We start from the raw sequence: 27,203 nt of genomic DNA, 5'->3' as shown, positions 1-27,203 counted from the left end.
TCTGTATGAAGACAAGGGAGGCTTCTTTCCTCCACAGCTCTGTGGTTCTGCTGCAAAACGTTATAGTAAGAACTGATTGCACTGATACAGCAAAAGACAATCTGGTGCCATTCATGACATTACCTGCTGCTTGTCTTGCATCTCACTCTGCAGGGAGCGTAGGTTTGGAGGATCTCGACCATAAAGAGTCTGGGGACTGATGCAGAGTCTGTCATACCTGCGTGGGGAAAACACGTTTACTAACCTATATTAGCCGTCTGTATCAGCAATTACGTCAAGCTGAGAAACAATCATTGATGAAACCAAACATCCACACACTTACTGTTGTACAGTATGCTGTATTATATTGTGCAAAGGCAAATTAAAGGAGAGAAAAGCAAGCCATCATGGCATGGCCTAACAGCAGTCTCATATCACTCTGGCACTCTGATATCATCCCCATGCCGTTAACAGCCCCGAGCTGGCATATTTACATTACTATATTATTATATTTTGGGACAGTTTTAATATGATGCATGTGTCAACCAGTATTATAGTTCCCAATCAGTTAGCATCTATCAGTAAACGCACCAAATGTCTGAAAACTGTCAATTTGACCATGCAGTTTCTAGGAAATGTATATTACGATACAAAATACCTCAACAGAATTTGATGGGAATGTTCATGTAACCTCATCAGCTCTGCCTGCACACCCTGGAACATGACACCACGTAAAAGAAAGGCAAAATAATTTTAATATGTATTATTTATTTGCAGAGGCAGTGGAAGCATGTGAAACAAACCTCAATGATGTTGTGATTCTCCAAGTGGGAGTTCTTCATCTTATCCATAACAATATCTTTCTACACAGGAACATAATCTAAGATGAGTAATGAGATTCAACAGGTTTTAATGGTAAATTGTCGCATGAACCAACCTTTGTGAGTTCTCTGTCCTTCAGAGTCAACATGACGAGAGTTTCTTGAAGTTCAGCCTGTGAATACTTGAGTGCTTAACATTAACACTAACATTTAACAGCGTTTAATTGATATTGTATGTTCCTACCCTTAACTCAGCATTGGCCTTTCGTAGTTTGTTCATGCCATCTTCAGAACATGTCTTTTCAAACGCCAGTTTTTCATTCTGCGGAGATGCAAATGTTTTCTTACAGGCAACATCTGATTGACTTTATACTAGGTTTCTTGTTTGCGGAGGGAATAGTGTGAGAAGATGGACCTAAAAGGAGCCACAAATGAAGGCACGACTCAAGATATTCCAGGCAGGAACAAACTAAGCTAAGCTCATCATACAGAAGACACAGCTGGTAGAACACAAGGGCAGGTAAGGAGCTGACTGGCCGACACAGGAGAGGTAGGGCAAGCTGGCAAATGTACATCTTTTCGTGCATTTCATCCACATGCAAGGTGGTCAAGCTGACTGAAAACAGGGATTTTTGGGGTCACCTTTTCAACTGAAATTCTATATAACTTCATGTTTTATTTCAGGTGTTATGCCACTCTTTTAAAGCTGTAGGATGTCACCGGCTCCGTCCATCTTCTATGCCGCTTATCCTCACTAGGTTTGCGGGTATGCTGGGCGAGAGGATGGGTGCACTGGACTGGTCGCCAGTCAATCGCAGGGCACATATAGAAAAACAACCATTTAGAGTCGCCAATTAACCTAACATTTTTTTTTTTTTTTTAATGTGGAAACTGGAGCATCTGGCGAAAACATGCAAACTCCAACAGAGATTCGAACCCAGATCTTCCCGATCTCCTGACTGATCTACTGACTGACTGACCTACTGACTGACACGCTAACCACTAGGCCACCGTGCGGCTCTATCACCGGCTCATGATGGAATTTTTTCCAATCCAAAAATATAACAACATCACCACTGGCTAGCATATGTTACCAAAGAGAGCAGATTGAACAAAAAAATATTGTTTAAATACAAAACTACATAAAAACTGGCCCAAATTTTTATTCAGCCCGAATAAGATAATTGGTCACTCGCCACTCCCTGGTACGTACAGGTCCGTAGCACGCACTCACACAAAAGCAGTCTCAGCAAAGCAATTAACAATTTGCCGTCATGCTGTTGTCATGATTGGTTATTCAGTCAATGATAGCCAACGTTACTGGCTAAACTTTGCCAAATCCCTAGCTTTAGCTGATAGCATAACATACAGTAACTAATGTGAGGGTATATTACGTGAGGCGTAATTTATTTAATGCATGTAGTATGTTCAAAAGTTAGCGCCTTCTTGGCAGAAGACTATCCGTGACAACAAGCAGCTTTAACAGTTCGCCAGTGCTGATGCTGTAACTTCCTGGAATGACTTACTCCTGGCTTCTGATTGGCTAAGACTGGTCATGGTCTTAATTTGGTCACGATTCAACATATCCAAAAAGGAGTAGGAAGAAAAAGCTTAAAAAAGAGAAGCCAAAAAGCAAAATATGAGGATTGTTTGGCTATGACACAAGCGTTTATGGCTGATGACAAGAATTAAAACTGACTATATTACCTTGTCGTCAAGCCTCCTTATGTGAACCTTCAGGCATTCAACCTCATTGCTCTGTAATGGACCAAAAAGACTCATTTTACTACTTCTAATCAGTCACTTAACAGAGTATGTGCCTTAAATGTGTGAAATACCAGCTTCGTGCAGCTGGCTTGGGAACGATTGGCTCTTTCCTGAGCCTCTTTAAATGCTAGACGGGTCTCCTCCAGTTCCTCTGTTATGGATCGGGCTCGAACGGCTGACCGCTGGGAACTAATGTTAAAACGTTCTTAAATTAAGGTTTTATGTTTCCATTATTTACGATGGAAACACACTTCCCACAACTAGTGCAACTAGGGAAGATAATGAGTAGACCTTTCACCTGGCCAGCTTTGCCCGCAGCTCAGTGATCTCCAGAGTGAGCTGCAGGTTGACATCTTCACACTGAGCCACCGTCCTCAGCAGGCTGCTGTTTTGCTCGCTCAGCTTGCGGTGAGATTGTTTCAGCTCTGACACTGCTGCTGATAGGTCTTTTCCATCACTGAGTGAGACCAGAATAACAGTTAGTGCTGAAGTTGGACAGAATGAAGAGTGACAAATCCACTAACCAGGCACACTGTTGGCTGTCGGCGGTCTTGGTCTTGGAGCATGAGAATTCAAGTCCTGAAAGAGGATTAGGTGATTAGCAGTTTGTCTGATAACAATCTAGTAAAAGAAAAAAGTGATGGTATACCATTCACAGGTACTACTGAAGAGTCTGGATAAGATGCTTCACCGGCACTGTCCACATCGGCACTGAACAGCAGGAGGAGTCATGAGTTCTTGTCGATCCAAAAACTAACACACACTTGGAGACACTTACAAACACTTACATATTTTAATCATAATAGATGCCTCATGAAAACATGGATTTTTGCTGATATGCCGTCATGCCCATGTGCACATCAATTACTGTTTAGATTTGATTCCAGCAATAAATATTTGTAGTGTTGTTTACTTCAAAACTGTTGCTTTGTACTGTTAAAAAACCCTCAAACTGTAAAAATGTGCAATTATTGCCACCCCCGAGTGAGCCCCGGTGGTTAGCGGACAGGTCCACAACCGCAGCCTACCTAATCTACCTAACCCTAACCACTACTCATTTGTTATTCATTAGTTCTTCATTAGTTCCTCAGTAACCACTTTACACATTAGTTCCTCATTAGTTCCTAATTAGTTCCTCAGAAACTAGTCTAAATGTCTGTGCCTTAGTCATTAGTTCCTTAGTAGTTCTGCATTAGTTCTTCAGTAACTACTGTATTTTTGTGTACCTTATTGTAAAGTGTGACCTAAATATGAAAATGTAATGTGTAAACATTTTGAATAAGTTCCCATTGTAAAAAAAATATATATAGTAAAATAATATTTGGAATTTCTATGTTGAAGTATTTCAACCAGTGTTCTATAATGGGTTACTTGGGAAATTCTGTATTTTCTGATATACAGTATATTGCTTTGGTCAAAACTTTCCCATACATTGACCTAGACTAGCTTTTAGTGTGATCTTTCAACAAACTTTTGCCAATATTTGGCTGTTTACAAGGAAGAAATGTATTCCATTTTATGCAAATCACTTCACAGATTAAGATTAAGATTTGTTTATTTGTCATATGCAGGTTCACACGCAGTCACATGCAGGTTATCGTTCCTGACTAGCCTGGGACAATATTTTAAGATGGTAGAAAGGCCTGCAAGAAAAAAGGCTTAAAGCTGTCTTTCAGTCTTTTAGTGTTTGCAGTCAGGCTCCTGTGCTATTGGCCACATGGTAGCAGGCAGAAAACCGCCCCAGTAAACGCTGAACATCCTGTCAATCAGGACCACATCGTCTGCGAACAGCAGAGACGAAATCCTAATGCTCCCAAACTGGACTCCCTCGATGCCTTGGCTGAGCCTAGAAATTCTGTCCATAAAAATTAGGAACAGAATCAGTGACAAAGGGCAACCTTGGCAGAGGCCAACATTCACCGCAACTGCTGGCAATGCAAACCAGGCTCCTGTTCTGGTTGTACAAGGGCCGAATGGCACATAGTAGCGTGCCACCAATCCCATACTCCCGGAGTACCCCCCACCTTTTCCAAGTCCAAAGCACATGTAGACCGGTTGGGAAAGCTACCATATACCTTCCAGTACTGGAGGGTACCTACTTATTATCAGTATGCAAATTAAAAAACACCACATGACATCTCTAATTGCTGTTATTACCTCTCCTGGCTGCACTGAGCAATCCATTCCTTCATAGTCAGGTGGAACATCTCTCTGCTCACAATGGGGTCTTGACATTCTGGATCCAGCAAATGCTGCAGTGATGTCAGACCACCCTGCTCTGGACTCTGAGAGGTAACCTTCTGCAGGTACTGTAAGATGGATGACGCCAACACCTCCCCTAATGGTGAAAGACAAAATGGATCCTCAGTACAGTATATGATGCACACTTTGTATTAGGGACTACTTCCAAGTGCCAAGCGAACCTACCTGTGTTAGAGTTGTTGCATGCATTATACATGATGTCAATGAGTTCATGTTCAGAGAACCCACTAGAGTTCTGTGAATCCTTCAGTCCGTGCAGGTTTCCACAGTCGTGAGACTCCCACACTAAACATTAACATGTTTTTGTGTATTAAAGTATGTCTTTGCACACATAGGAGCAGATCTGGCAAATCATTCATCATCTCTTACCTTCATTGCTGTCTGACATTGTGCCTATATGCTGGATTCCCTGCCAGCAAAGGGACCGATAGAGTGTTGCATTTCTACATGAACTGTCTCTGAAATAAAGTATAAAAACATCATAATTTCAGCCAGAAAACGTGATATTGTTGGGATCAGCATCTAACAATAGTATGTGATGCAAATATATTTCATAAAAAGCAATGCACAAGGACAGTTCTGTAATCTTAGACTTAGACTTAGACAGACTTTATTGATCCACAAGGGAAACTGTTTGATTGCAGGACCTCAATTGCAGAAGAAAAATAAGAAAAACTCAGAATAAAATGCAATGCAATATGAATAAAATATAATAAAATAGAAATAATATAAGACAAAAACACAATTTGCATATTTGCAAATATGTATATAAATATACCGTATATATATATACTGTATATATTATATATTTTCAAAAATATAAGTAGGGAGGACACACAGTAACAACAATAATATTGTGGATTATCTTTTACAAACAGGTGAGGTATTGTAGAGCTGAATATGCAATAACCATGCTTCCTACAATTCTACCAGCTTATGATTAATAAGCAGCTCATCACATTTAAAAGATAATTCAGTGATAATAATTCTTACTTCTCAATCCAGGGCAGTTCTTCTGAAAGGAGATGTCATATTGTGGTGATATATTATATTCATAGATATTTGTGCTTGTCCTCTGATCCACGCATGAAGCCTTCAAGATGCTCTTGTTCTTGTTTGCACTTCACATCAAAACCAGCTGACTCCCCAGAAGCCCCCCTTACCTAACCTGACTCCTGGCAAAACGATTGTCTGATGATACACTAAATTTGTTTCAATTTCTATTAAAAGCAGTGAAAACTGGTATAACTCATTATTATTAATTCTAAGTATTCAGTACACTAGAGTTGGGCAATACTACACATTTTGGTATCAATACCAAGTAAATACATGGCCAGAATAACCGATACTGATACCGATACTTTTTAGTTGGACATTATTAAGATCATTGAATGAGTTTGTAATGTTTGCTTTTAGTCTTTTGATTATGATTATAATCTCAATAAAACTCAAGGAAAAGATTTTGAGCAAACAAATCATATTTACCAAAAACATATAAGAACACCAGAACCGGTTAGGTTAGCATATGCTATCAATATTGGTTAAAAGGTAATTTTAATAACATGTAAACAAATAAAATAAAATACAACTTTGGTTGGACAATCATGCTTTGTAACTGCCAAGCATCTCTTCTTCACTGACAAAAACAATAACACAAGATTTCCCTCTCATTGAAGTTGTTTTTTTAAACGGAATTAGAAGCGGTTATTATATGTTATGTGTTGCCATTTGCTTTTAATAATTGTCGTTTGAAAAATTTAACAAAGTAGGCTTTTCCGCCCGGGCACAAATTTGGTTGCACAATCCGCACGCTGACTTCCGGTTTCAAATAACTCGCCGTTAAGCATCTTGCCTACACTGGATTAATTGTTCATTATATGTAACTATATTTGTTGTTTTCCTCTGCCAGAATGTCTCGGGGGTCCATCGAGATCCCTCTGCGGGACACAGATGAGGTAAAAGTTGTCTAATTTGTATGGCCATTCGCTAATTTGGTTTCCATGTTGCTAGCCATGTGTGCTAGTTAGTGCTAACACCAGAACAAGTGCTTCGTCGCATAAATTGACTAGTGCATGTCCAAGTACTATTATAACTTCAGTGTACATTGACAAATTATAGCACTGGAAAATGCTAGTGTAACTTGAGATTTCACTCAAGCTCAATTCATTTTTTTCTGTTAGTCGCCAAAGAAAGGTCAACTAAATGTTAGAAATACTTTACAGTATTCCGTACGTAGCTTTCCACACCAATGCTAACTACAACCACGATAACAAACAAATTGTTATGGCATTGCCTCCCTGATCGCGTTATTATCTTTGCAAACGCAGAAGTACTTTACACGGTTGTTGGATTGCATTTGCTTAATTTATGTAGGTTACCTAAAATGAGGGTATAGTGAGCGTGTATTTTGCTCTAGTGAATTGGTCGAAACCTTTAAATAAAACTCATCTTTAACAGTACTCCTGCATCTTTGTGCACCATTGCCTTCATGAATGTCTTGATTTAGTGCAGACTGTTTTTTTTTCATGTGTTAACTTAAGAAAAGGATGTAGTGTATAGTACACTCTTTAGAATAATACACTTAGAGTTTATGCAATATCATGTGGTTGCCATGAGCATATATTATCATGGCGCACAACTTTGCTCATAACATTTACTAATTTTAACCTGCAGGTTATTGAGCTTGACTTTGACCAGCTCCCTGAAGGTGATGAAGTCATCAGTATCCTGAAGCAAGAACACACGCAGCTGCACATATGGATTGCTTTGGCTGTAAGTCTATACTGCACTGTACTGCACTGTAGGATAAAGTTCCCCAAGCGAAGCAGTGCAGCAAACAAGCTGTATGGTTTGTCAAAAAAATAGTTTAGTTTTTCATGTTGATTCAAGAGTTTTATTGTCATATGCACAGTAAAACAGGTAGTTCTGCTATGCAATGCAATGACATAAACAAATCCTAATGTGAGATGTATTACAAATCGTTTCCATTGTGAAATAGTTACACTATCCCAATAATATCCTGATAATAACACAACCCTTTCTTGGTTTTCCAGCTGGAGTACTACAAGCAGGGCAAAACAGAGGACTTTGTCAAACTTTTAGAGGCGGCTCGTATCGATGGAAACCTGGACTACAGAGACCACGAGAAGGACCAGATGACCTGTCTGGATACACTGGCAGCTTACTACGTGCAGCAGGCACGCAAAGAGAAAAACAAAGATGCCAAGAAAGAGCTCATCACGCAGGCCACGCTCTTGTACACTATGGCGGACAAGATCATCATGTACGATCAGGTGAGAACAGGAGCACAGAGCAGATGATTCAAAAGAGGGGAAAACGGGTTGAATTCAACCTGTCTTGTTTATTCAGAACCATTTGCTGGGAAGAGCTTGTTTCTGCCTTCTGGAAGGAGACAAGATGGACCAGGCTGACGCTCAGTTTCACTTTGTCCTGAACCAGTCCACCAATAATATCCCTGCTCTACTTGGCAAGTAGAAACAAAGAAAATGCTCTTAAATGTGATTTGTTGAGCACTTGTCCACCACACTTTTTGTGGAACCAACCAGTTGGCTTAAGACAGACTACAAAGGATAGTGGAATGAGAAAACAAAGCACACACTGTTATGATACAAATCCTAGTAGTACTACCATATTGACTCACATATAAGATGTATTTTTACCCTCAAAAAAGAGGTTGTCTTATATCTGAGTTCTAGAGATTTATACAGTACATACAAACCAACAGTTGTCATCAAACGACTTGTCACCAAGCTAGTCAAGGATTTTCTTCCTGCCACACACACACACGCACACACACACACGCGCACACACACACACACACACACACACACCAGTGACTTGGAGAGATGCACCTGCGGAGCAGAGTCTTCAACCAACTGTCAAGCAGCAAAACCATTAAACACCTACCAGTTTGTATTTCACTAACTTTAGAAACATTATTTAAAAAAAAAAGTATTTTCTTAATAATTATTTTCTTTATATAGTTGTCTTATATTCTAGTCAATAGAGTATATAATGCAGTAAAGATGCGCATATTAAAAAGAAAAAATAGACTGGAAAAGTCCTTGGCAGCATAACAAAAGGATGATGATCAGCCAAGCCTCACTATATCTTAGATAAAATAAAGAGCGCTGTTTCACTGAATTAACACCCCCTTGTGTTGTTTAACAGGTAAGGCTTGTATTTCCTTCAATAAAAAAGATTACAGAGGTGCACTGGCATACTACAAAAAGGCTCTACGTACAAACCCTGGCTGTCCAGGTAAACTTTTTTTTTTTTAACACATTCACATATTCCAGTATAAGAACAAATTATATCATGTGTCATATCTTGTAGCTGAAGTAAGGCTGGGAATGGGCCACTGCTTTGTTAAACTCAACAAACTGGAGAAAGCTCGCTTGGCCTTTGGCCGCGCCCTTGAACTCAATTCCAAATGTGTGGGAGCCCTTGTCGGCTTGGCCGTGCTGGAGCTCAACAACAAGGAGGCCGACTCCATCAAGAATGGAGTCCAGCTCTTGTCACGTGCCTACACCATCGACCCAAGCAACCCCATGGTGCTCAACCACCTCGCCAACCACTTCTTCTTCAAAAAGGTAACCACTGGCATTGAAAGCTCTCTCTTGTCTTTGTTTTAACCATTCCTCGCAATATTTTCTGTTGTGTGCTTTCAGGACTACAGTAAAGTTCAGCATTTGGCTCTGCATGCTTTCCACAACACAGAAGTAGAGGCCATGCAGGCCGAGAGCTGCTATCAGCTGGCTCGCTCTTTTCATGTGCAGGTAACAGCCAAAGTTATCCTTAAGTAGCTTCTCTCTTATTTACGGTCTTGTCATATAATTTCCCCTTCTCTTTCATCAGGAGGACTATGACCAAGCCTTTCAGTATTACTACCAGGCCACTCAGTTTGCCTCATCTACATTTGTGTTGCCCTTCTTTGGCCTGGGACAGATGTACGTTTATCGAAGAGACAAAGAAAATGCAGCACAGTGCTTTGAAAAGGTGTTAAAGGCCTACCCCAACAACTATGAGACAATCAAAATTCTGGGCTCCCTATATGCAACATCTGAGGACCAGGAAAAGCGAGACATTGCCAAAGTATGTGTCTCATACCCTCTGCTATTCTCTTATCCATTTCATTGTACAGTGGCACCTCCTGAGATAATATATTTCAGGGGCAATCTGTTTCCATCAAAACATTTTAAATTCGTCACTGTCATACAAATGTAAACATAATTAACTGCTGGTGAAATTAAGATGCAAAAACAACAAAACACTGTTTTACCTTTGGTAACAAATGGTTATGTGTATGGTGCCACTTGGCTTCTTACTGTTTTGAATGCAAGGCCCTTCACAAACCTGTTCCTAATCCGTTAGATGTTATTATAAAGAATCCTCATCTTTGCTTTCTAGGGTCATTTGAAGAAGGTAACAGAGCAGTACCCTGATGATGTTGAGGCCTGGATCGAGCTGGCTCAGATCCTGGAGCAGACTGACATCCAAGGAGCGCTATCTGCATACGGCACAGCTACACGCATCCTGCAGGAGAAGGTGCAGGCTGATGTCCCACCCGAGATCCTCAACAACCTGGGTGCTCTTCATTTCAGACTGGGCAACTTGGAAGAGGCCAAGGTACATACTGTAGATGGCAACAAACCATAGATTGTTGACCAGATGATGGGCTGATGCGCAACTGGAATGATAGTTGATTAGTTGTTATCTGAATCTAGACGTCTGCCTATATTTCATCCAATATACATGGGCACACATACAAATACAAGGTTTAAAAAAAATCTTTGTCCACAATAAATATATAAATACATTTGCCGCCATAGCACCTCATGCATGGTGGGTTTGTAAACCGGGAACTTGACAGTCAATTTTGAATAGTCACATTAACAACAATAGCTCAACCACAAAAAGGGTGGATTTACTCAAATACTGTCTGTGGTGTTTAACTCAACTGCAGAGAGTAGGCATTTATTAGCTTCAAAGTGTGTAATGGAGATGAGGCCTTTTTTGTAAAATGCAATTTTATAATAATATTCATATTAATTTACATACTGTATACAGTGCTTAACAAATTTATTAGACCACCACACTGTAGGATTTATTCCACAGCTGCCTTAAATTAACAAAATTGGTAATTGCCAAATAATTTTTATATTATACATTTTTATTTGAAATATAACAATTATTGTTATATTGTTATATTGTTAATTATTGACTGTTTTGTAAAGAAAATAAAAATGTCAAATTACGAGGGGTGTCAGAGACACTCAGTTCCCGAGACGAGACGATGCACAACACTTTACTTCTTTGGGCTGTGCCCAGCTGGGCCTCCTGGGTTCAGGTCCGGCCACTAGACGCTTGCCATGGAACCCCACGCCCCTATGACCTGACCTTAGATAAGTGGAAAACCCCCTCACACTCAAATTAAACAACTCTAAAACTGAAAGTTTGACCTGATTGTGGCACTGCGGGAAAGGTCATATCAGTCAATAGTGTTCATACACTGGTCATAAATGTTGTAGTGTTATTTTGACAAGAAAACTTTTCAAGATGAACACATTCTAATTAAAAAATTTGGCCTGATGGCGGCGCTAGAGAACAGGTCAGGGCTTCATCATCAAATGGATATTTACGTACTCAACAAATAAGTGCCTGACACAAAAACTTGGTGAAGGATTTTCTGTAAATAATTTTCTGGAGAAAAATATCCATGGTGAAATGTGTGAGTAATATTTGAGGTGAATATTAGGGTTAATTGAGGTGTGGCTTCTACTAGAGCAGAGGCCACTTTTGAGGGAATATGATACGCCTATTTATTGCTTGAATGTTGTGCTCTGTGAATGTATTCCTTCAGTTGTAGGTTTGGAACGTCAACATGTGTTTCATGGGTCAGTTGTCTATTTTTTGTTATTTTTTTCTTCTTCCAGAAATACTTCCTTGCATCTCTGGATCGGGCCAAAGCTGAGGGCGAACATGACGAGCACTATTACAACGCCATTTCTGTAACCACCTCCTACAATCTGGCTCGTCTGTATGAGGCCATGTGTGAATTCCACGAGGCAGAGAAGCTCTACAAGAACATCCTGAGAGAGCATCCTAACTATGTGGACTGTAAGCATGCCAAACAGTAACTGTACATCATGCAGCGTACCATGAATTGTTCTTGGTTTCACAGGCTATTTGCGTCTGGGTGCAATGGCACGCGACAAAGGCAATTTCTACGAAGCTTCTGACTGGTTCAAAGAGGCCCTGCAAATTAATCAGGTATTTTTCTCCGAACACATAACTTATTGGTGTCATTCCAGACTCTCTTCGCTTCAGCACTCTCTGTTGTTGTTTGGTGCAGGATCATCCAGACGCCTGGTCCCTCATAGGGAACCTTCACTTGGCCAAACAGGAGTGGGGTCCGGGTCAAAAGAAGTTTGAGCGTATTCTGAAACAGCCGTCCACGCAGAACGACACCTACTCCATGTTGGCTTTGGGCAATGTGTGGCTACAGACCCTCCACCAGCCGACCAGAGACAGAGAGAAGGTGCAGACACAAAAAGCCTTAATGTTTATCTCATTTTTGTTTTCATTGGAGTTTAATTTGTTATCCAGCAATAATATGCACAAAAGACCCTATACAAACCCTGAATGTAAGACGATCCCTCTTTTTCAAGACAAGACATTTTTATATTTTTAGGAAAAAAAATAAGACAAGAATAGTACAGATCTATTTTTTTTTCTCAACATGTTCACTGTCAATGAAATAACTGGTAGATTGCAATAAAACAGCAGTGCCACCTGCTGGTTTGCATGTATACATTTCTAGACCTCAAATATAAGATTCTAGGGAAAACAATGGGTTTTCTATTGGGGTTAGTATGGTTTTGGCATTACAAGAGGGGGACTTTGTCAGTCGTCAGGCATATGTAGGAGGTGTCAGAATGTCTGTGTAAGCATGTCTGGCCTTTGCCTTCTTAACAGGAAAAGAGACACCAGGATCGCGCCTTGGCCATATACAAACAAGTCCTGCGGAATGACGCAAAGAACCTTTACGCAGCGAATGGCATCGGTGTGGCTTCTATTCTGACATTAAAACGTCATAGTTGTGGAAGTGAGACTAAAGAGAAAACACTCTGTGTCCAGGTGCCGTCCTGGCCCATAAGGGCTACTTCAGAGAAGCCCGGGATGTGTTTGCCCAGGTGAGGGAGGCCACAGCAGACATTAGCGACGTGTGGTTAAACCTGGCGCACATTTACGTGGAGCAGAAGCAGTACATCAGTGCTGTGCAGATGGTAAGAGGCCCCTTTGTAGTAAACAACCGTTGTGTCTGTGCGTTTCTTTGAGTGCCTTTCTGCTGTGCAGTATGAGAACTGCTTGAAGAAGTTTTACAAACACCAGAACACAGAGGTCCTGCTCTACTTGGCACGAGCACTCTTCAAATGCGGGAAACTTCAGGAGTGCAAGCAGATGCTACTCAAGGTGAAATCATTTTTATTCCTCAAGCTGAGCTTCTTACCTCGAAGGATTCAAACTTTTTTTTTTGGTGTGCTTGCAATCAGGCACGCCACGTGGCGCCCAGCGACACTGTGCTGATGTTCAACGTGGCCCTGGTGCTTCAGCGGCTTGCCACTCTGGTGCTGAAAGATGAGAAAAGCAACCTCAAGGCTGTTCTCAGTGCCGTCAAAGAGCTGGAACTGGCTCACAGGTAGCACCGGTCATTTTTGTACTAAAGTGACTGTTTTGTGCTTTTGTATCAACTCCGTTTTACTCGAAGACTTGAAAGTGTTTACATTACATACAAGATCTTGTATTTTTTTCTCTTTTATTTTAAACCTATTCTGAGGATTTACAGTTAAACAAATTTTGACTAAAAATAATACTTCAGTTTTTTGTATGCAGTCATCCCTCTTTTATAGCAGTTATAGCAGACCCGACTGCGATAAATGAATTTCCACGATATAAATTCATTGTTAAATGGAATATTTTCGTAGTTAGACCATAGAAAACCTGTTTTGGACTTTGTAAATGCGCTTTTTTAACATTAGTAGAGCTCTGTGGCCATGAAAGAACACCCCTATAGTCACCCTTACACTCCTATTATTAATTTTTTTACACCACATTGCGCAAGAGAACTTTTTTCCACTCTATTGGGTCAGACATGCAATGGCTGACTTTATGCAGTGTTAAGGTAATGCAGTGGTTCTCATTTATTTTCTGTCATGCCCAACAATGGGGGACCGAAATGTTTTCATGCCCCCCCATTTTGAAATACTATTGAGAAACGCCACACTGTTTGAGCAGCACTGAAGTTATGTAGTCTAAGGTAATATTTCAATGCTTTGTGTACTTACACCGAGTGACCAGAATAATACATACCACTTGTATTTCAATATGTTTTGACTAATAATTAAGGGTGTCAGAAGATCTTGCGAGATTTAAACGTGACAAGAATTCTTGTTCAGAAAAAAAAGGTCTCGTGGGCACTAGGCCTGGGTCGATAATAATTCATTAATCACACAATAAATGAAAATGAACTTGGTAATTTTGCCGACCTTAATATATTGCCATGAGCGTGCGTGTCTGTTTTCCTCGCCTCTCGCCTCCAAATAGAAAGAGGTTTCACTCTGTGCATTGGTGTCAGCACCTTGGCCGTTTGTTCTATAGAAAAACGGCATGAACGGCATGAGCCCTTTCATGAGTCATACAGTCTTTTTGTCTCGGTGGGTGGAGGCGATGCCGGTAGCAGTGCAGAAAAGTGTAACGTAGCAGAAATTAAATTAGTAGATTGCGATATATTATCATATACTTTTATTTATAATTCTGTATTTTTCATTGTACTTTTTTTTTTTTAAGTAATGTTAAAATCTCACACCTACACACCTAATAATAATAATAATAGACTATAGTCTACCACAAAACAGCGATCATTTATTAAATAATTTCTGAAAAAACGTGATATGAGACTGAGCGATAATCAAACCGAGATAATGCGACTGTAGTCATTTTCTAGGTGGACATGACAGAAAAAAGTAGTAAGACGTTGTTTTAGTGATATAAATGAAACCTATTTTTCATTGTTTTTTTGCATTTTTAAAATGATTCATATGCCTGACAATTTTAAGGGAATCTTTTGCACCATTCTTTGCAGACGAGGAAAACAGACAGGCATGCACATGGCAATATATTGTGGCCTAGTGCCCACGGGAGATTTTTTTTGTTTTCTGAATGACAAATCTTGTCACGCTGCAAGATCTTGAGACATGAGATGTTGTGACATCCCTAGTGGCCATGTATGAATCATTTAACATGAGACAGTAGTGTATATGAAGCCTCCATCCACGACGCTAACTCCATCTCTCTGTTCTTCCCTCTTAGGTATTTTAGTTATTTGAGCAAAGCTGGAGACAAGATGAGATTCGACCTTGCACATGCTGCTTCTGAAGCCAGGTGTGTTGTTACGCATTCTCTATTCTTTTCTCTCCCTATTAGAAAATCAGAACATTTAAATACAGGAAGTGAACAAACTATCAGATGAAATAATCACAATTACTCTTATTTGGACATGCGGAACTGTGCAAATGTAAATATCCGGGGGTTTTTTTCCTCCGTGTAACTTTTTATGCATGTCCAAAACTAATATAGTTTTTCATTACCATTGCAGTTTCAATCAAAATTCTATCATCTTTGTAAAGATGGATTTTTTTAAATACATCTCATTGGATTGTGTAGGTGGTCATAAAGTTGTGGCAAAAAAACAGTTATAATGTGTGATCCTCTGCCACCATTTCTATGTTGACTTGTGCATTCAGTAAGGCAATACGTACAGTATTGTACTGTACATGTATTATATTATATTAGTAGAACATAGCATTGAGTTTATTGCCCCTCGTTCTTAATTGTTTTATATACTGTATTTGACACACATTGTCATTGTCTGGGAGAATGTCAAAATGCAATTTTGGTAGTGCGTGTTATAACATGACCGTGTGCGTTGTGTGACTTTTCAGACAATGCTCAGATCTGCTGAGTCAGGCTCAGTACCACGTGGCGCGGGCCAGAAAGCAGGATGAAGAGGAGAAGGAGCTTCGTGCTAAACAAGAACAAGAGAGAGACCTGCTGCGCCAACAGATGATGAAAGAGCAGGTACGTGATGAGTGGCCCTGATTTCAGATGCCCTGCTACAGTACAGTTGTTGACGTTTGCGCTCTTTTTAAACTGCTCAGGAGGAGAAGAGGAGCCGAGAGGCTGAGGAACAGAAGAAGCTGCTGGAACAAAGAGCTCTGTTTGTTGAGAAGACCAAGAACCTACTCACCTTTGCTGAGGGCTCCAAGGAGGTGTCCAAGGAGAAGAAGAAGGGAGGAGGAGGCGGTGGTGGACGTGTGAGTGTCAGCACTGACGGCTGCATGCATGCATACACACACACACACACACACACACACACACACACACAGACACACACACGTGTGTGAATGCATAGTGATTAATGTCCCCTCTCCTCCATCTCCTCTCAGCGTAAGAAAGGAGGCGACATGGACGAGTTTGTCAATGACGACTCGGACGAAGAGCTGCCGGTCAAGAAGAAGAAGAGAAAGGCCGCCAGCGGGAGTGAGCAAGACGAGAATGAGGACGGAGAGAAGAAGTCTCGTAAGAAGAAGAAGAGGTGAGTGGGTCACAGTCACCCACTGGTCGGCTTCTTCTACGTGGTGATGAAGACGAGCAATGCTGAGTGTGTGGTTACCATGTTGCAGAGCTTCTAGAGACGACAGGGACAGCGATGATGAGGAAGGAGGAGCTCAACCCAAGAAGCAGCGCAAAATCAAAGACCGAAAGAAGATTGAAAAGGTTTTTTTTTTGTTTTTTTTCTTGCATGCTTTTAAAGGGAAAGGTACTTTATTTGTTACATATAGAAAGTGCAGTGAAATGTGTGCATTGCATTTAACCCATCACAGAGGAGTATACTGTAGTGTGGGGACCAAATCCTGATCTGGTCAGCACCTTGGTCAATGAAGCTGACTGGAAATGAACCTTACAAATTGCACACAAAAGGGCCCCAAAGTCAGGTGTTAAAAGTGGGGGACTCTCTTGCTGTCAGGCAGCAGTTAGTACTAGACGCCGCACTAGAATAACAATAACAAGAATGGGACTTTTTTTAAAATGTAAATAAGTGAAAGTCACAAAAGAAAAAAAAATAAAGTTTTAGAATTAATTTAGATATTTTTTTTTTTTTTAAGTCTATTTTTCAACCATTCTAAGTAAATCTCAGAGGTCCCACAATTGGAATTGTCTGGTGTTGAAATGCTGATCAAATTCTCCATTTAATGAATGTCTCTGACATCCTGATCATTTTCAGCCTCAGCTTGAGCGTCCTCCACCTTCCCTCAAAGGAAAGATCAAGTCAAAGGCGATCATCTCGTCCTCTGAGTCCTCTTCAGATGAGGATGGCCTGAAAATAGCAGAAGACAGGTAAGATGTTTTGAAGTCGCATGACAGTGGGAATAGCTTCTGACCAGCGATGTCCCGATCCGATCCACTGTATTTTGAAGATAGGATAATATCGGCCTCCGCCACAAGATAGGTCCGATTAGGTTACCGTATCACGTTCATAACTCTGAGCCACACTCCAACATGGTAGGTGCAGTAATGTGCCTCAAAGCTGGTTGCCACTCGATTCCCGCCACCTGGAGGAAGAAGAAAACGCAACACCACCATGCAGACATGTCTGCGATGTACCGTGGTGAAGTTAGTTTCACGTTGGACGTCGGATATTCGGCTCCGTAGCTGAGAACACATATTGTATGTCTTTCTTGTTTGTGTGTTCTAAAGCTCTAAAAACAGTATAAAATATGCAGCTAAGAATGCATGTAATAGGATACACTTATTCCGCTTGTAAAGCCTTTTGAAAAAAACTAAGCGCCAACAACGCTCATTTTTACATATAATATGACGTGCATATTAAATGAGCTACAGCTGGCATAGTTATTAACAATGTTACGCCGATCGAACTACGTTACTGGCGTATTGACACCTTGCCACACCACACCAGGCAGCTACTAGCCGGCTAGCGACTAGCTTCACCACACACTCGCTCGCAGCGCAGTAGCGCCGCACTCGCAATCCCTCAGGCCACTACCAAAAGGTAAGGCTACATATTGGAGCTGCTGCTACTGCTGGTGTGTTTTTATTTCTGAATTTGGAAAAGTTAATGCTAGGTGTAGCGTTCATTTCCATGTTGCTATATGAAATAAATGTGCCCAGGAAGGAAGTTCCGGTAATGCTTAAAAGGACCAAAGTCCTGTAAGTATTACATGTTATCATGGTATGGTCACAGCATGTATATAAAACCATAAAACCTTGTTGGAGATGTTTTAATAGCGGTCTTTCTAGGTGGCATAGTTGTGTCCCAATACGTGCAGTCATGAGCTGTCTCTTTTTATCTGTTTTTATATCTTTAGAACACCGAAAAGATGTGTGTTCATGTCTCACATAAGAATTGTGGATGATGGGCAAATTTTTTTTTAGAAGTGCAGTTTTCCTTTATTAAGTCTCACAAGTCCATATTTCTCCTCTTCAGGAACCAAAGAGACAGCGGTTCCGGATCTGATGATGATGACGACGATGGCGGCAACCACAGGAAACGCATCGCATCCGATAGTGACTCAGACGATGGGGGGAACCGTTCTGCCAGCGAGGCGGCCAGCCCTCAGCGCTCGGTGGGTTCTGGCGATGACGATTCTGGCAGTGACCGTGCAGTGAAGAAGAGGAGGGTGCAGCAACAGTCCGACTCGGAGCAGTCCGACAATGAGAGCAAGAGGTCCGCATCAGATGAGTCCCGGCCCGGATCACCCGTTGCGGCATCGGAGCGAGAATCTGAGCCGGGGTCGGACAATGAGGGTTCTACTCGTCGCTCTGACAACGGATCAGAACCCGAGGCGTCCAACAATGACGATGATAGTGATTAAATCCCACAGAATTTTTTCATTTATGGCCATACTTCATCTTAAAATAAGCCTTTTTAGCACAGCATTATCATGTATTATCCTTTTAATTTTCATAAATGGTCTTTTTCCAAACATGTTTTGTCACAGCATTTGTCTTGTTAAGTGAGAAAGCTCCCCCTAAAGCCAGACTCTATTAAACATATTCACTTTGCAATCAGTATGTTATTTGGCTTGTGTGTACAATGTTACTATTCTTTCCCAGTTTCTACATTTTAAATGTGACACTTCACTGAAAAACACAAAGGCTTGCAAATTTCACCTTCATACTTGCATCCTAGGAGAGAAATCTTTCAAATTTCAGCTGTATTATGCTTCACTCCATTCTCATAGCTGAACTAACTGTTCATGTCAACAGTGGCCATAATGTACTGTATGGTACACTTATGTGTACCATACATTATGGCTAAATAAAGTAAGAATATGGCTTCAGAAATGGCCAGCTACTCTTAAATATTAAGAGAAAAGGATGTAGTTGTCATGCATCAAGATCTGGAATTTGTAACCTTTTAAACCAGTCTAAGTGCACGGCTGAGTACATAAAATAAGCGCTCCCCGACCCGAAAGTAACTCAGTACAGTAGAGTGTCCTTTGCAAAAGTATCTTACCTTTCAATAACTGCCCTTGTTAAACTAATCTTCTGGATTCATCCTGTAGCTGAAGGTTCAAAGTGATCTTCTGGATTCAAGTACAACAGTTTTTGTCAAGGTCCTCTTGCAACACATTAAAACAAGTTAAAATATATATTAAACTTCAGCCTTATAAGTCAAACTCCAGACTATCAAGCGTGACCATGAAATGAACTTTATTAAAGGCTGATCTGCAGATGCACGCTCAACCGTTTACATTACAGCGACACCCTAAAAGCGCAAGCGATCACATGCACGAAGATTAAAAAGACCACTTTAAAAACCTGATGATATGGCAAACTGGAAACTAAGCTTTGGCTGTCGCAATATGATAAAACACTTCAAGTATAGTCAGATACAGGAGGTATATTCATAAAAAGTGATAAATTAAAAAAGGCAACACAGATTCCTTGTACAACACATCAAAGTTCATACTCCAATGCTTGATTTAAGTAAAACACAGAAATACCAGTACAAAAAAATGGGTCATTTTACAAGCATCAAAGATAAACATCCCATACAGACATTTAAAGAGCAAACCAATGCATTATGTAGAGTAATTAAACATAAAAACAGCTGTGTGGTGCTCCTCTTTCGAACATAACTTGTGCTGCATACAAGAGATCCTGGTGACTCAAGGCCACAGATTAAAATGACCGCATGTTGTCACTATCAGAAAAGTAGAGGAGCTTCCAAATCAGTTGTCAAGCACAATAAAAAAAAAAAAAAAAAGAAAAAAGAATCATAGCAGCTAACAACTGCAAATCAGGATTGTTCTTTATATTAAAAAAAAAAAGTGTATGATACTATTGCAACCACTCACAATGTGCAGCAAAGTGCATTTAAAAAGAGAGTCTCTTTACAATGCATGTTCTCAATTTGTAAACAGCTTTAAAGTGAAGTGATGGCAGCACTTGATGACTGCAACCAGATGTGAAACAGGTGGTCTGAGTGTACTGCAACGTCCACCAAAATATCACCTACAACACTATAAGTTGATTTTAAAAATCAGCTCTTTAAAAATTATAACGTTGATGCTGGTTAAAAGATTTGTAACAGTGGTGGTGTTGCCGACTGAGGCAAGGACTCCCGAGTAGTAAGAATAAATCACACTGCAACATGTGGATATTCTTAACCAGCGAATTAGTAATCTTCCTCCTCAGACTCTTCCTCCTCTGCAGTTTCCAGCCAGGTGAGCCACTGATTCACCTGCAAATCAAAAACTACATCAGCCAAAAAACAAAAAACAAAACAAAAACCCAACCACTCCCAACTAGAAATGTGTTCACATGGCAGGAAAACTTACATGAAACAAGGCTTTTCCTTTTCCGGGATACTCTTGGGTGACATCTTCTTTCCATGTCAGGAAGGCTTCTTCTTCAATTATTTCCATGTCGTAGAAATAGGCAAAGTAGCGCAGGAGCATGCCTGAAAGAAAAGATGGTTACATTTGTGTAAAGTGTGTTCCGACATGATATGTGAATGAGTAGTCACCTTTAGGGAAGTGTTTAGCGTTACAGTGGACCTGCAGCGCATAAAGCGCACTGACTTGCAGCTCAATGTGATCATGCAGGAACTTTTGCATGACCGGTTTGAAGGACAGCAGCAGTTGCTTCTCCTCATCCAGCTGCTCCTTGCTGGGCGCTGCCAGCTGTTCTTCATCATCATCAGGGTTTATCTCATAGGCAATGTACTGCAGGAAACTGACAGAAGGACCTAATGAACATCAAGTTAGAGCGAGTAAAAACAGAGGCACTGATCTACCTGGTTGTGAGGATGTTAATAAAGCCTTTGTCGGTGTGAAGTTTGGGAGAGATGTTATCTTTGATCCATTTGTAGATGGACTGCGGAGATGGATCCACTTTAATCTGCTTCAGAAGCTCCTTCTCAAGCTTCATCAGTGGGAACAGAAAGCCAAGGCCTTTGCCCTCCAGGATCTCCAGCATTCTGTCCTTGCTCTGGTCCATTTCTACAAAACATGAGAATAACTGCTGTCAGGGAACCATGATACATCTGTTAGACCACCAAAAGATTTGTCAAGCATGTAGAACTGGTTTCATATTAGGAAAGTTCACAGTAAGAGGAAGCCAAACATACCAGGTAGCATCTTCTGCATGTTGACCTTGCTCTTCTGAAACAGATCGGTCAGCCACTCACGATCCTTGAGCTTTGCCATCTGCTGCAGACAGAGCAGGAACAGCGGGAAACAGGCACCGTTCTCCAGGCGGTGTGCCAAATCTGTAATGCTGATCAAGTCAACGACAACGGCCCGAGCTGCAAATTGAGCCAGGTAGGACTTAACCAGCGGGATTTCTTCTTCTATCTGGGGACACTGGTCCAGAACATTAAGAAATGCCTGTACAAAAGAGAATGGTTGGTTTTCGTCAATGTGAATGCGTTCTTGATGCATCACGTGTTAACTGTACTTCACTGTACCTGTAGTAGGTTCTCACTGGTGACAAGGCCCTCTGTGCAGAGTTCATGAATGAGAGTGCTAGCAAGTTCCTTATCATCATCTGAGCGACTGAGCGAATCCACCACAATCTTGTTCAACATCTCAGACAAGAAGTGTTTAGGAGCCCTCATCTCCTTGACAGCAGCCAGAGCCTCGCTGATATTCTTGCTGGTCATGTAATCTGCAACCAGAGTCTCCTAAAAGACCAGGATTATCACAGTTGTTAAATTACATGTGAGCATTATCGTGGTTGAGTGCACCAGAAAGAACATTACCGTCATTTTATGCAGCTCTTCTTTAGTCAGAGGCAGTTTTTTGTTGGGCTTTGCAGGTTTTTCCTGGATTGGTGGAGGGTTGGTTTTTAGGCCAAGCTGTGGTGACTAGAGCAGGAAAAAAAGTAGCGTAAATGAAATATTGTAATGCTGAAAAAAACTTTTGATTTTATATCTAGACAATTACCTGTCCCATTAAGGAGCCTTGGGCACTTGGAGGCATCATAGTCATCTGTGGCTGCAGCTTTAGCACTTTTTTGTTTAAGATGAATGACTGAGCTGGCCTCAGGCTGATCTAGAAGGGTGAAGACAAACTTTAAACAACTACCACACGCTCAATTTTATATAAAACATACTGAAAAAATGCTTTTATGTGCTTGTACAATATGTAGCATGAAGATGGAGATTAGAGACAGCTGTACTACCTCATCAGCATTAAGCTTTCCCTTCTTGGAAAAGCGTGGACCCATGTCCTTCGACTGCATCTGTACTGAGCCATTCTGTTTATGGCTGAAAACCGGTGAATTTTGCCCCTGTGAAGACATTTCCAGAGTGAGTTCGTAACAGCGTTAGGCACTGAGTCTCAAGCATCGATGGAACATGGATTAACATTGTGATTCTCCCAGGATCGTTCACAATTTTTTTTTTTTTATTTCGATTCCTAGTTTCGATGCTCACTTCACATATAGCCGCGAAGACAAATGAAGCGGCTAAAAGTGTGGCTTTCCATCATAAAAAAAGCGGCTCTGTGCAACATATCATGAAAAAGAGGGGCAACATGATTAAACACCTTACACCAACATTGAGGCAACAAAAAGTATACTGGTGCTGAATGATAACATTTGCTTTTCATAGAGAAATCTTTGACAAGTTGTTTGATTTTGCATGTTTAAGTACCTGTAGCATCACACACTATGTGCAAATGTTTTTTCATTAGCTTTTCAAAAGTAAACTTTTTTTTTTTTTTTTTTTTTACTTTTGTGAAAGTGTACTTCTGTAGAAGGAACATTTATATTCAAGTTGAATGGTTTAATATTTATATACTGGTTGAAAATAGCCTGTGAAAAATTCAGAGTAAAGTAAAAAAAAAAAAAGTGTAACACTAAACAGTTTGTGAAGTTCAGACATTTCATCCAAAAACAACTCTGGTTAGTGCCCTCATTTAAACCATGCAAACTTCTGACTCTTACACTCTTAAAAGCACTGGAATCGAGAATCAAAACAAGGAATTGGACTTGTTCAAATTCAAAGTATGCCCAACCGTAGTTAATAATGTCTGACATCTGGTCCAAAACCAAGAGGGGAAAATCCTGTATGACAATCACCTGCATTGGCTTGGCATAAGGTTTGCTTCCTGCATCGAACTGAGGCTGATGCGAGCCGTTGCTCATTGCAATATGGCCATTAAATGGGTTTGAGCGGTGGCGCCCCAATGTAGGGGAGTAGTGGTCCTGAATAACTCCTGGACCTGTGCCAATGCCAATTCCTGCACAAGTAATGACCAAAACAAAAAAAGAAACATTACATTTGAGGTCTTTATACCAATAATGTGGTGTATTGCAGTATTCATCATCAAAACGTGTTGCATACCAGGCATTTGTCCAAACATGTCAGCCAGCCCACCGAGTGTTTCCTTGTCAAATCTGAGCCTGCCCTGTAGGAAGGGGTTCTCCAGGAATGAATTATCCATAAAGAAGTCAGTCCTCGAGCCATCAGATGGAGGTGGTATAAAGACACCCAGGTCCTTCAAAAGGACATATGTTTAAAGTCATGTTGAAGTGAAACTGATAAACCAATGATAGAAAGCACCTTCAAAAAATGTATACGTTACTTTTACTGCATCCTGACGAACTTGATTGATCGTCTTTGGTCCATTGTCAACATAAGCTTTACGTGGCACCCAGTTGTTCTCACGCAGCTCCACTGTGTTCTGCAGCAGGAAGCGAATCCTGGCAGGTAATTCTTTGTTGCTTGTCAAAGCCTGCATGCGACCGAAGTACTGATTCATCAAGGACTGCAATAAGAAAAAAGTGAAAGCATGATTTCAAAAAACAGGACTGTTTTATCATTGCAATGCTTCTTACAAACATACCCTAGCCTTTTCATGATCAAGTTTAGGGCCAACTGTCTTCATTATCTGACAGAGGCATTCCAGGTCTTCCCCCATATCCTTAAGTTGAACTCTCTTCTTCTTTTCCAGAAGCTTTAAGAAAAAGAAGCGTTAAAAAACAATTTGTTATTAATTCTTTGCAACAATAAAACCTACTGTTTTGATGCATTTATGAAGGATGGATTCATGAATAAGGTGGAGTTTCCCAAGTTCCCCAATGAATTTGATGTTGCCGAGCATTTTAATCTTCGCAATAGCACGCTGTTCCTCCTCCTCAGAAGTAAGGGGGCAATCATGTTTGTCAAAGACTGCGGAGGGAAAAGAATACTTCATGACAAAATTACATTTCATCTTAAAGCTTGTAACTATATATAAGCTACAGACCTTCAACATTTCTGGCACGATTTTCAAACTCATCTTGAAGCTTGGAAATTAGAAGTCTCCTGAAGGTCTGCAAGAAAAATTTCGGGATACACAAGGAGGCAAAAAAATACCAGTCAATGCTTTGTTCTAAAGTTCTGAACTTACTGTATTCTGCTTTTTTGTTGCAGGAGTTTCTGTTGCTGGATCTTCAAAGTTTGGTGCATCTTCTGCCAGGCGTAGACATAGCTGAGCATATAACTGGCTGTACTTGGGTTCTTCAAGGGCTTTGTCGACAATCTAAAGCATACAAATACAGCTTAGTGTGTGCCACACAAGTTAATAGAAGTCAGTCATTTGAGAGCACACCTACCAACAAAATGATTCCTTTCAGAACAAGCTTTGAATCTACACCCACATTGAGGAGCTCCAGGCACAGTTTGTCAAACTTCTCAGGTGTCAGCTTATTAAGTATGCTAGAAATTGGAGTGACAGTGAAACAGTTAATCAGCAAATCGGCGTATCACAAAATCCGGTGATTCAATCAGTGTCAACGTAAGCTTTCTTAACCATAACTCACCCTCTCACTTTTCTGAAGATTGCATCGTGTTGCCCTTTCTCACTGGAGAAACTGGCTTCTCTAGTGCTTCGAGAAGGTATCCATCTCTGAGCGACAGAACCTGGGGGTTTCCCCAGGAACTCGCTGTTATGGAAAAACAAAGGTGATGTAGTAAAAGTTTAACAGCAAAACAGTCTTGTCACAGGTATGACACGGAGTCGCAACGTCATCTGATTGCAATGTCGCTGTTAAGAGTATATCATTAAAACTAAATACAGTGGAGCCTCGATTAGTGTACACCCTGGTTCGCATATTTTTCAGTTTATGGCAAAAAACTGAAAAGCACCTAAAATTCATCACCTGTCTATGATGTCATCTGTGGTTGACTGTAGTTCTTTGCTAACTAACACAGTTACGCCGAAAGCCTCTGATTTAGTTATTGATCACAGCTGCAAAATAACCCACAATGGACCCAAACAAAGTTGCAAATACCAGCATTTTCCTAAAAAAAAAAAAAAAAAAAAAAGGTGAGACACACTATTGAATTCAAGAAATAACTCAAACACAAAAGGTAGTGTGTGGACCTCTGCTTGTCAATTGCTGCTGCCTTCCTAGCAGTCTTTGTCAACAACCAAGTCTTCACTAAAAGGTAAAAGTAGCGTTATGTGTTCATTTATGCATTTCATTCATCATTTACATGCATTTAAAATTGTTTCTTGCGTGTTAAACTGCAATGGTATAACTATGAGTGTTTTGTGTTACTATTATTGAGAGTCCGGAACAGATTAATTGGATGTACATAATTTCTTATGGGCAAAAACTGATTTGGTTAGAGTATGTTTGCGTTGGAGTCGGACCTTCTGGAATGGATTAATGACTCCTGCAGAGGCTCCACTGTAGATTTTAGTCATTGCAAAAGTGTTTGTAATTCAATCATCTAGTGTGAAATGATGGATGTTTATTGAAGGAGTTTTCCCAGATAACATTTCTCTCTTGGCAAATGGTTGCCAGATATATAACCTGTATATATATAAAATACAGTCTCCATAGTGAACATGTTTAGGTCAGCACATGTAGTGAAATACCTGTGCCATTAAAATGACTATAAATAACATACATTTAAAAATGAGGAAATGAAAAAAAAATAAATCACCTTTTGCTTTCAGCCTTGGGAAAGTGCTGAGGTGCACCCCCACCTCCTCCCCCTACTCTGTGATGCAAACAGAAAAGAAAAAGCTCAATCTAAATATGAAAGAGTATACATTCTGATTCATATACAGTACGTGTAAATGCGGGCTACTTATATCCATTAGTAAATCATGTGTTGTATGTCAAGGCAAATCAATACCTGAAATGAGAAGGACCCCCTGGTGCAACAACACTCTCCACTTTGGCGGCTTGGCTAAAAATATTTGAAAAGAATTGTGTTCTGGGAATGGAGCAGGGAGAAACAACCTGGAAGTAGGAGGACCATAACATATCACTTATAAATGCTAACCACAGCACATGACTGCTCCATATGCCAGACATAGAGAATACACACAGGCCTGCTGGCACGCGGTGTTAGCATTGTGAACAGCGAACATCTCAATCCACTTTCTCACTTTTACATCCCAACTATAAGTGAAAGGGTGATATACTGTAACCTACATCTGGATATCAGCTAGAGCCACAGTGGCGGAACAATTAAGATGCACGACAGTACACCTGGAATATTTGTCCTCGTAACAATCTAATCATGAATTACAAAAAAATAATGTAATCGAATAAGTGGTCAAATTAAGTCGGTATCTTAAAAAAAAAACAGGTTTAACTAAATCAATAAGGCTAAAACCACTGCGCTGTTTACGTGTACATTCATAATGCCGCTTTTGTTATAAAGTTCTTTATGTATTCTGCTTATATTTATAGGGAATTCGGATAAAGAGTGATAATGAGCACAGGACCTGTTTTTCTAAAAGGTCTTTGTTAAGAAAC

At 40.4% G+C, this 27,203-nt stretch overlaps 3 protein-coding genes and 1 long non-coding RNA gene across 4 annotated transcripts; 1 reads left to right on the top strand and 3 right to left on the bottom strand.

The window, feature by feature from the left end:
• Window positions 1–712: 712 nt before the first annotated feature.
• Window positions 713–4,759, bottom strand: LOC129178516 (uncharacterized). The gene is made up of 9 exons (XM_054770816.1): window positions 4,725–4,759; window positions 3,217–3,278; window positions 3,092–3,146; window positions 2,866–3,024; window positions 2,639–2,756; window positions 2,508–2,558; window positions 1,045–1,122; window positions 917–973; window positions 713–842 (listed from the first exon to the last, which is right to left on the bottom strand). The coding sequence occupies exons 1-9, from the start codon at window positions 4,757–4,759 to the stop codon at window positions 747–749; spliced, it is 711 nt and encodes a 236-aa protein (XP_054626791.1). The 3' UTR covers window positions 713–746.
• A 234-nt stretch (window positions 4,760–4,993) lies between these two features.
• LOC129178016 (uncharacterized) lies at window positions 4,994–5,938 on the bottom strand. The gene is made up of 3 exons (XR_008569725.1): window positions 5,823–5,938; window positions 5,199–5,287; window positions 4,994–5,114 (listed from the first exon to the last, which is right to left on the bottom strand). It is a non-coding gene; the product is annotated as an uncharacterized LOC129178016 (long non-coding RNA).
• Window positions 5,939–6,635: 697 nt separating this feature from the next.
• ctr9 (CTR9 homolog, Paf1/RNA polymerase II complex component) lies at window positions 6,636–18,998 on the top strand. The gene is made up of 23 exons (XM_054771343.1): window positions 6,636–6,784; window positions 7,503–7,601; window positions 7,883–8,122; window positions 8,199–8,316; window positions 9,021–9,110; window positions 9,186–9,442; window positions 9,521–9,628; window positions 9,708–9,944; window positions 10,260–10,478; window positions 11,786–11,969; window positions 12,034–12,122; window positions 12,205–12,390; window positions 12,828–12,915; window positions 12,990–13,138; window positions 13,209–13,325; window positions 13,406–13,551; window positions 15,222–15,293; window positions 15,854–15,989; window positions 16,070–16,225; window positions 16,358–16,506; window positions 16,595–16,688; window positions 17,197–17,309; window positions 18,418–18,998. Exons 1-23 carry the CDS (start codon window positions 6,740–6,742, stop codon window positions 18,803–18,805), a joined length of 3,480 nt encoding a protein of 1,159 aa, XP_054627318.1. The 5' UTR covers window positions 6,636–6,739; the 3' UTR covers window positions 18,806–18,998.
• Window positions 18,999–19,629: 631 nt separating this feature from the next.
• eif4g2a (eukaryotic translation initiation factor 4, gamma 2a) lies at window positions 19,630–26,680 on the bottom strand. The gene is made up of 20 exons (XM_054771346.1): window positions 26,575–26,680; window positions 26,380–26,436; window positions 25,248–25,370; window positions 25,041–25,143; window positions 24,836–24,967; window positions 24,692–24,758; window positions 24,464–24,615; window positions 24,290–24,400; window positions 24,029–24,211; window positions 23,788–23,941; window positions 23,523–23,683; window positions 22,623–22,730; window positions 22,385–22,492; window positions 22,201–22,305; window positions 21,907–22,122; window positions 21,568–21,826; window positions 21,235–21,439; window positions 20,965–21,173; window positions 20,777–20,898; window positions 19,630–20,679 (listed from the first exon to the last, which is right to left on the bottom strand). Exons 7-20 carry the CDS (start codon window positions 24,545–24,547, stop codon window positions 20,614–20,616), a joined length of 2,091 nt encoding a protein of 696 aa, XP_054627321.1. The 5' UTR covers window positions 24,548–24,615; window positions 24,692–24,758; window positions 24,836–24,967; window positions 25,041–25,143; window positions 25,248–25,370; window positions 26,380–26,436; window positions 26,575–26,680; the 3' UTR covers window positions 19,630–20,613.
• Window positions 26,681–27,203: the final 523 nt, after the last annotated feature.

The sequence above is a fragment of the Dunckerocampus dactyliophorus genome, chromosome 3 (genome assembly GCF_027744805.1).
Source record: "Dunckerocampus dactyliophorus isolate RoL2022-P2 chromosome 3, RoL_Ddac_1.1, whole genome shotgun sequence".
NCBI classification, from domain to species: domain Eukaryota; kingdom Metazoa; phylum Chordata; class Actinopteri; order Syngnathiformes; family Syngnathidae; genus Dunckerocampus; species Dunckerocampus dactyliophorus.
The sequence above is the reverse complement of the archived record's forward strand: the minus strand, read 5'-3'. Positions and strand labels throughout refer to the sequence as shown.